General features: G+C 55.7%; 2 protein-coding genes across 3 annotated transcripts; both read left to right on the forward strand.

Annotated features, from left to right (window-relative positions):
• Positions 1-1,241: 1,241 nt before the first annotated feature.
• Positions 1,242-2,374, forward strand: LTB4R2 (leukotriene B4 receptor 2). Its single transcript, XM_037501941.1, has one exon. It carries the CDS (start codon positions 1,256-1,258, stop codon positions 2,372-2,374), a length of 1,119 nt encoding a protein of 372 aa, XP_037357838.1. The 5' UTR covers positions 1,242-1,255.
• A 2,964-nt stretch (positions 2,375-5,338) lies between these two features.
• Positions 5,339-7,333, forward strand: LTB4R (leukotriene B4 receptor). Of its 2 annotated transcripts, none has more exons than XM_054689453.1 (2): positions 5,339-5,456; positions 5,911-7,333. In XM_054689453.1, exon 2 carries the CDS (start codon positions 6,038-6,040, stop codon positions 7,115-7,117), a length of 1,080 nt encoding a protein of 359 aa, XP_054545428.1. In that variant the 5' UTR covers positions 5,339-5,456; positions 5,911-6,037; the 3' UTR covers positions 7,118-7,333. The 2 variants fall into 2 exon arrangements, with proteins under 2 accessions (XP_054545428.1, XP_037357716.1); XM_037501819.2 differs by having other exon boundaries at positions 6,059-7,333.
• Positions 7,334-8,566: the final 1,233 nt, after the last annotated feature.

Below are 8,566 nucleotides of genomic sequence, written 5' to 3' on the forward strand. Positions count from 1 at the left end.
TCATGGCCATGTGTTATGACTCCCAATCAGATTATAACCCCTCACACTTTCACATGCCCCCACCTCCCCAGAACTGGGTGCCAAGCTTTATTGAAAGCAGTCCCTGGGCCTCCCCTGGTGGTGGTTGAGCGCTGGGCTGCAAAGCTGCCTGCAGCCTGTGCAGTGCCAGTTCAATCCCCGGCTGCCAGCGAGGGTCCCACATGGCGCGACAGACCTCTCCTGCCGTGCCCGCTGTTCCCCTCAGCAGTTTATTTCGTCAGTCTGCCTGTTCTGCTCCCCGCTCTGGCTCTGGTGAATTCTCTCATCCTCCCGTGCTTCTGACTGTACCCAGTGCTTGTATGAATAAATAAATCTTTTTGTTTAAAAAAAAAAAAAGCAGTCCTTGACAGCCTAGTGAGAGCCTGAAGACCTGGGGGAGGGCCCGAGGCAAGCGATGACAGAGGGTAGGTGGGAAGCTGAGGTGAGGGGTCTCAGCAGGGTCAGGAGTCTGCAGGCAGGCAACGATGGAGCAGCTGGGGAGTGAGGTGTTTGAGTCACCGTGTTTGCTGACTGCAGGTCAGGAAATAGTAAAGCTGCAGAGTTAGGAATTGGGGCCAGAGCTGGAGGGGGTATGAGTGCAGAAGCAGGACCCAGGTCAGAATTCAGCAGTGTCCCTACTAAATTACCTACCCAAGAGTCTTATCGGCATCCCTTCAGTTTATCCCTGTCCTGGAGAGGCAGGCTCTGACGGGCCTGGACAAGTTAGTGATGGGAAGTAGAGTGAGGGAGGGGCCTCAGGAAAGACCTGAGATGAGCCCCACCTTGTCCCTCCCCACTGTCGCCTCACCCTCTGCACACCTGACAGGCTCAGATAGGAGTAAGATCCTCATTCACTGCTGCTTTGCCTCTCAGCTTCCCGGACCCTCAACCCTGCTCCCTCCTGGCTGGTAAGTAGGTCTGCTCACCGTTTTTCCTTCCTGCCAGGAGGCTTAAAGATGAAGCTGGACTGAGAAGGAGGGGCCAGGATAGAGGGGTTGAGGTAGAGGAACCGACAGCTTGGTAGTCAGGACCAGGGAGGTGAGTCCACTGAGAGCAGCGGATTTGGATTCCAAGAAGTAATGTTTGAGTTGGAGCTGGGGCCCTTGGGAAGTTAAGGTTCTCAGACCAGACAGGCAGGCTGCAAGGAAGTGTAGGGGGGTGGTGCCGCGGGAAGGAAGGGGAGGCACAGCCCCTTCTCACCTGACAAAGTAAAGGAGGCTTTCGCCCCACCCCCTAAATGCCCTACGTGGCCCCTTCCAGCCCCTGCAGGTACAGAAGGATGTCGGGCTGCTACCGCCCCCCTGGGAACGAGACCCTGCTGAGCTGGAAAGGCTCTCGAGCCACAGGCACCTCCTTCCTGCTGCTGGCAGCGCTGCTGGGCCTACCGGGCAACGGCTTCGTAGTGTGGAGCTTGGCTGGTTGGCGGCCCGCACGGGGGCGGCCGCTGGCGGCCACGCTGGTGCTGCACCTGGCGCTGGCCGACGGCGCGGTGCTGCTGCTCACGCCGCTCTTCGTGGCCTTCCTGACCGGGCAGGCGTGGCCGCTGGGCCCCGCGGGCTGCAAGGCGGTGTACTACGTGTGCGCGCTCAGCATGTATGCCAGCGTCCTGCTCACCAGCCTGCTCAGCCTGCAGCGCTGCCTCGCGGTCACCCGGCCCTTCCTGACCTCCCGGCTGCGCAGCCCGGCCCTGGCCCGCCGCCTGCTGCTGGCCGTCTGGCTGGCCGCTCTGCTGCTCGCCATCCCGGCCGCGGTCTACCGCCACCTCTCGGGGGACGGCGTGTGCCAGCTGTGCCACCCCTCCGCGACCCATGCCGCTGCCCACCTGAGCCTGGAGACTCTGACCGCCTTCGTGCTGCCCTTCGGGCTGGTGCTCGGCTGCTACGGCGTGACGCTGGCGCGGCTGCGGGGCGCCCGCTGGGGCGCCGGCCAGCACGGGAGGCGAGTGGGACGCCTGGTGAGCGCCATCGTGCTGGCCTTCGGCTTGCTCTGGACCCCCTACCACGCGGTCAACATTCTGCAGGCGGTGGCTGCCTTGGCGCCCCAGGAAGGGGCCCTGGCGAGGATCGGCGGGGCCGGCCAGGCGGCGAGAGCTGGAACCACGGCGCTGGCCTTCTTCAGCTCCAGCGTCAACCCCGTGCTCTACGTCTTCACTGCCGGGAATCTGCTGCCCCGGGCAGGTCCCCGCTTCCTCACGCGACTCTTTGAGGGTTCTGGGGAGACCCGAGGGGGCGGCCGCTCCAGGGAGGGCACCATGGAACTCCGAGCCACTCCTCGGCTGAAAGTGGTGGGGCAGGGGCAAGGCAACGGAGACCCTGGGGGTGGGGCCGAGAAGGATTGTCAGGGATGGGAGCCTTGACCCCAAACTCTGCAACCCGGCCTGCTCTTCCCCATCTCCACCCATCGTGCCCCAGAACTCAGGGAACCACTTTGGAGCCTTTAGGATACTTGTCTGACCACAGTTTGGATCTGTCTGGGCAGAATTATTAACCCTCAGGGCAGGTTCAGGTTCCTCCAAACCTGGGAATTACAAGAGGTGATGGTCCGTGTTAATGAATATCCTTCCTTGCAGGTTGACTTGTGCCATGTCCCAGAGCTGCTTACTCATTGCCAACAGCTACTGGGAACTCACTTGATGGCCATTACTTGGTGTGCACACCTGGTGGCTCGTCACACCTGAGTTGTATTGAGCCACTTGGATCTCTGCTGGGTCGGGTCAAGGCTAGGTGGTACCTCTTGGCCTAGTTGCATGGGCCAATCTGTATAACTACCCTGGGAATAAAGGGAGAAAGAGGAAGGAAATGTCTGGGAGCTTGGATGAGGGGTGGGGCTGGGATCCATTTTCTGGAGTCTGTAAGAGTCTTGGGAGATGAAGGGACTGGCACTGGATGGGAAAAGTCAATCTGTGGGAAAAGTTTTCTTCTCTATCTGTCTGTCTGTCTGTCTTGTAGTTGGCATGTTGGGGAAGGGGTTCTGGAAGTCTGAGACTTATCTTCCTTTCTGAATCCCACTCTCCCCCCACAGAGGTCACCCAACTGAAAACAGCCCAGGAGCACACACCCCCTCTCCCAGGAACATTTAGGGGTAGGGCATGAGGGAGTATGGGGGATGGTGTGGCTATTTGAAGGACAGGAAATATTTTTTTAAAGGTTTTTTTTTATTTATACAAGAACTGGGGTACAGGTCAGAGGTACAGGAGGTGAGAGGATTCACCAGAGACAGAGCAGGGAGCAGAACAGGCAGACGGACTAAAGACGCTGCTGAGGGGAGCAGCGGGCAAGATAAGAGAGGTCTGATGCGCCATGTGGGTTTCTCCTGGGCAGGCCGGGAATTGAACCCTTGCTGCAGAGGCTGCAGACAGCTTCACAGCGCGGTGCTCAAACTGCTGCGCCACTGGGGAGGCCAGGACAGGAAATATTTTTCATGGAGTTGTTGCCTCTCCTTTCATTCCTTTTTTCTCTCTGTTAAGTCTTGACTCCTCCCAAGGCTGTTTGTTGTTCCTCAGACTTCCCCCAATCTTCTTGGTCCCCTACCTTTCAGATTCTCTCTCTCTAGATCTACAACTGAACTGTGCTAGATCCTTACACTTTTGGGAATATAGGATAAGGTTCTTCTCAGGGCTCATCTAGCACACGCATGTGATCCACAGGATGATGAGCTCAGCCCCATTGGCCCAGGACTTTCCTAGTGTTACTCTCTGTCCCTGGCAAACTTGTGTGGTTGGTTACCCGAGTGGTTGCCCTCACCATCATCCCAGGCTCTGCCTTAGTGATTTTCATACCAGTCAAGCAGAAGGCAAAGGAGAGCAGAGGAAATGACGGTCACGTCAGGGCCTCAAAAACTGGGTTTGGAGTGGAGCTCTGAACTTGAGGGGCAGGGAGTATGCTTAGAGTGCTTAGAGGGCTTACAGTGCTTATAGTGCTACATTTGGTTGGAAGAAGAAAGGCCACAGAGAGGGATGGAAATGGGAGAAGGCAGAGATAAGCCAGTGATTGTCAGAGGGGCCTCTGGTTGACCTCAGAGCTCTGAGTCAGAAGCTTCTATCCCCAAACACAGATTTTTGGGGCTTTTCCTGTTCTTATGTACTGGGGCAGAGGCTCCTAACTTCCTCTGTTACACATTCTCCAGCTCAAGCCCTCCGTGTGGTCAGAAAGCCCTTCCTCCTCTGCCTTCACTTCTTGCTGTGGTTTCAGCCCATTGTTTTTCATCACATCCTCTGCCTGACAGCTACTGGTTCAGCTCTGCTCTGGCATTTCTCAAAACAGAGAAAGTAGGGGCGCTGGGAAAGAGAAGCAACCTAAATGACTGCCATCAAACTGCATCTTTCTGGAAGGGGCAGTGATGAAAGGGAAGCAGGCAGGCTCACCCTCAGACTGAAGAAAAGACTTTTCATTCTTAGCTTCTGCAGTGGAGTTAAAGGAGAGGAGACTGCCATGGGCGGAGAAGTGGCCCTTTGGGGCCTGTTTCTCTTAGTACATTTCTAATTTCTTTTCCCCTTTGGCAGGTCAGGTAAGAGACTTCACTGCCCCCATTCCCTTGTGCCTGTTCCCCATGCTCAGCTTCTATTTTCTCTGGGTGTCAAAGATGGAACTGGATAAAGCAGGAAAGAGGTAGTGCTGATTTCCTTGCCCAGTACCAAGATCTTAAATCCAAACTCATGTAGTAAGGTAACCACATGGGCATGTACAAGGAAAATGGTTGCAGGGAGGGGAAGAAATGGCACCGTGATACTAAGAACACCATTTAGACTTTGACTTCTACCAAAGAGAAGGGAGTCTTGGTTGGCCTAGAATGGATTCAACAGGGAGGGATGGAGGATGCTTGTAATGGGTCCTCTCCCCCCAACTCTACGCGTGGCTTGAGCCCCAGGGAAGGACAGGGTACTACCCTCTGACATGATGTTCCTTAACCCAAACCCAGAAAAATGCCACAGTTCCAACCTACACTTCCTACTAATCTAAAAATCTGCATTGTTCACACAAAATATAAAGATACCCAATATTTTGGCCTTTCAGTCTGAGCCCATTTCCCCTCTCTGGCTTCCTTCCCTTCTTCTCCTGTATGACACAATTCATCACCTACTCTGTTCAACTCTCCAGTCTAGACCTGCACCTGAGGCCGCGCCCCGGCCTACTCACGCACTACTGTCTCTCTTCCCTGACTGCCCCTTCCCGGCTGTCCTCGTCAGGCTCCGCCCTGCAGGGCTGCTCGCCCCCCACCCCCGGGCTGTCCTGGAACACCAAGACTCTCCCCTCTCCTGGAGAAGGGAGGAGATAGGAGTTTCAGCCCCACCCTCAGGAAGATATGTCTTGCCCTCCCCTGCTCTGCGATACTTCCTCTCTGGCTGACTTAGCTGACAGCATCCAGACCCTGGTATAGGCTTCACCACTACCCTGAGCCTGGGATTGGCATCAGCTTCCCACCAGTACTCAGCCAAGTCTGTGAGTATCCTAGGGGTGGGCATGGGAGTGGGGTGGGAGGCGGGGTGTGGTTAGGAGAGAAGGTGCAAAGGCATTTCTAAAGAAAACCTGATAGGTGTTCAAGGAAGTCTGGAGGATTAGCCCTTGTCTTCTCACTAACTTCTCCCCATCCCTGTTATTCCTGGTGGACCCCGGGTGTTTCTGGGAAGAGCGGGTAGGTGATTAGGGGGAGTCAGCAGGGTGGAGGGGCCCAGAGCGTGGCACGGGACAGAGGAGCTACCTTTTTGGGGCAGAAAGTTCCCCTTCCAGTTTGGCTCTGGTGTTAGGGCCTCATACGGGAAGGAGGCCGAAAGCTTCTGGAAGTACTGTGGCTACCGTTGCTGCATATTTTGCAATTGGGTCTGTGAGCAGGAAGGGGCCCCAGGGCCCGGATAGGAAATTAGTCTTTTTGCTCAGTCAGATCCCCTTAACACAGGTCAGCTGGCGGTGACAAGGGCGGTGTGTTGTGGAGGTGTATCTGCTGCTGGTGACCGTGGAGCGAGCTCAGCGGACTCGGCCTTGCCAGGAAAACCTTGTCAGGAAAACCTCAGTCCGCCACCCTCATGTCCAACTTCACTCTTCAGGTCTTTACGATGGCCACCAACACTACCTCTTCTGTCTTTACAATGGCCACCAACACTACCCCTCCTGCAGCACCCTCCTCAGCAAATGACAGCTTCACCCGCATCCTGGCTATCATCATACTGTCCATGGCCCTCATTGTGGGGCTTCCTGGCAACAGCTTTGTGGTGTGGAGCATCTTAGGAAAGATGCAGAAGCGCTCTGTCACAGCCCTGATGGTGCTGAACTTGGCCGTGGCCGACTTGGCTGTACTGCTGATTGCACCTTTTTTCCTCCACTTCCTGGCCCGGGGCACTTGGATTTTTGAACTGTTTGGTTGCCGCCTGTGCCACTACATCTGCGGAGTCAGCATGTATGCCAGCGTCCTGCTGATCACAGCCATGAGTGTGGATCGCTCGCTGGCGGTGGCCCGTCCCTTCGTGTCCCAGAAGTTGCGCACCAAGGCAGTAGCAAGGCGGGTGCTGGCCGGCATCTGGGTGATGTCCTTTCTGCTGGCCACGCCTGTCTTCGTGTACCGCAACTTGTATGCAAGGCCCAACGGGATCCTGGTCTGCGCCCCGATGTACCCCAGGGTAAGCCACAAGATATTCCATCAGCTCTTCGAGCCCATCACCGGCTTCCTGCTGCCCTTTCTGGTTGTGGTGGCCAGTTACTCCGATATCCGGCGCCGGCTGCAGAACCGGCGCTTCCGCCGCAGCCGGCGCATCGGCCGCCTGGTGGTGCTCATCATCCTGGCCTTCGCCGCCTTCTGGCTGCCCTACCACTTGGTGATCCTGGTGCAGGCGGGCTACTCGCTGGCGGGGATGCCCGCGGCTAAGCAGCTGCACAACGCCCGCGCCGTGCTCATCACGCTGGCCTTCCTGAGCAGCAGCGTGAACCCCGTGCTCTACGCGTGCGCCGGCGGCCGCCTGCTGCGCACGGCCGGCATGGGCTTCGTCGCCAAGATGCTGGAGGGCACCGGCTCGGAGGTGTTCAGCGGCCGCCGCGGTGGCACCCTGAACCAGACGGCCAGGGGCGACGCAGAGCCGGCCACCGAGGACAGCCCCGACACTGTGGAGTGAAGCCACTGGAAGCCTGCGGAGTGGCGGCACGCGCTGGGCCAGTTGGTCTGTTCTCTCCTCCGGGAGGAGAATGCAGGCGGAGGTTGGAACCCCAGAGGGAGGGAGGAGCAAGTGAGGCGTGAGGGCCTGGCTCTCTTCGGCAGCTCTACAATTAAAACTGATTAAAACTTGGCTCAATCCTGAGTGGGGTGTGTATGCTGTGTACCCTTATAGGGATCCCCCTCAATCACAGAGAGGCACGTCTTTTTTTTTTTTTAAATCTATGTATTTATGCATTGAAGAACTGGGGTGTAAGCCAGAGGTGGGGGTTTGGGATGGGGGGTGAGAACATTTACCAGAGACAGAGTGGGGAACAGAAATGGCACATCTACTGAAATACACTGCTGAGGAGAGCAGTGGACAAGACAGGAGAGGTCTGCTATGCCATGTGGGGGTCAGCTCCCTGGCCCCCTATCCAAGTGGTGCTGCAGTGCCTGGCGATAGTTGATAGCGCTGAGACTTTCAGGGAGGCTCAGAGAGGCGCATCCTTTAATTCCCTGTGATGTTTGATTTTGGGAAGGGACACAAAAACAGATATAGAAAAAAGCACCCCCCCCCCATTCTGAGCTAGTTGGGCTGTAGATTATATTTAGAAGGACCAATGAAAAAAAGGACCACTCATGTGGGTTCATCACCCCAGACTCCCTGACTCAGCAAGCGGGTATTCTGAGAAAACGGAACATAGCTGGGGCAGCTACCCTTAAAGCCTATGATAGGTATCATTGTTAGCATGACAACAACTTCCTGCCAGCAAGCATCCCCCCGCCTCGCAGCATGAGATATCCTAGGGGGCGGCCTTCCTCTCTTCCATCTCTCTAGGAGGCTTCACTTGAGATCCATTATCATATCTTATCCCCTAGACTATTGCACACTAGCATTAGCCAGACCCCAAAATATACTCTGCTGCAGGGTGGGCCAAGGGCTCTTAGGTTACTTTTAAATTGCCCAAAGTGAGTGGGATGAGTCATTCTTTCCTAGGGATGACTTATCTTAGAGCATCTCGGACTGGCTCTGTTCTGAAAGTATTTTAGAAAGATGAGAGCAGCAGTGGCTGCCACATCCTTTTTGAATTTCTCCCAGAAAGTGTAACCAGGAGAGCAAAACCAAAAACCAAGGTACAACATCTGCAGCCAGTCTAGGGTGTCAGGATATCTCCCATGGACCCCAGAATATGAGTAAGTGGGAATGAACCGTGGTTGAGTCAAGTCCCATATACTGTCAGTACCTTTGTGGAAGGATGAAGAAAAAATAAAGGGGGCATCAGAGGAAATTGAAAGCAGGAAAACCCCAAACTGTCCACATGTCCCCTCTGGAAAGCATGGTGGGTCCATTTAAATTTAGCAGCTGAAAACTGAAGGGACCTAATAGATTATTTCCCAGGCCTTTACCCATGCCACACGGTAAGCACAT

Source organism: Talpa occidentalis, unplaced genomic scaffold (genome assembly GCF_014898055.3).
Source record: "Talpa occidentalis isolate TD23 unplaced genomic scaffold, MPIMG_talOcc4v2.1 talOcc4.11, whole genome shotgun sequence".
Taxonomy (NCBI): Eukaryota; Metazoa; Chordata; class Mammalia; order Eulipotyphla; family Talpidae; genus Talpa; species Talpa occidentalis.

Coding starts and splice junctions, on each gene's coding strand:
- LTB4R2 (XM_037501941.1), top strand. CDS start 1,256: ATGCCCTACGTGGCCCCTTCCAGCCCCTGCAGGTACAGAAGGATGTCG.
- LTB4R (XM_054689453.1), top strand. CDS start 6,038: ATGTCCAACTTCACTCTTCAGGTCTTTACGATGGCCACCAACACTACC.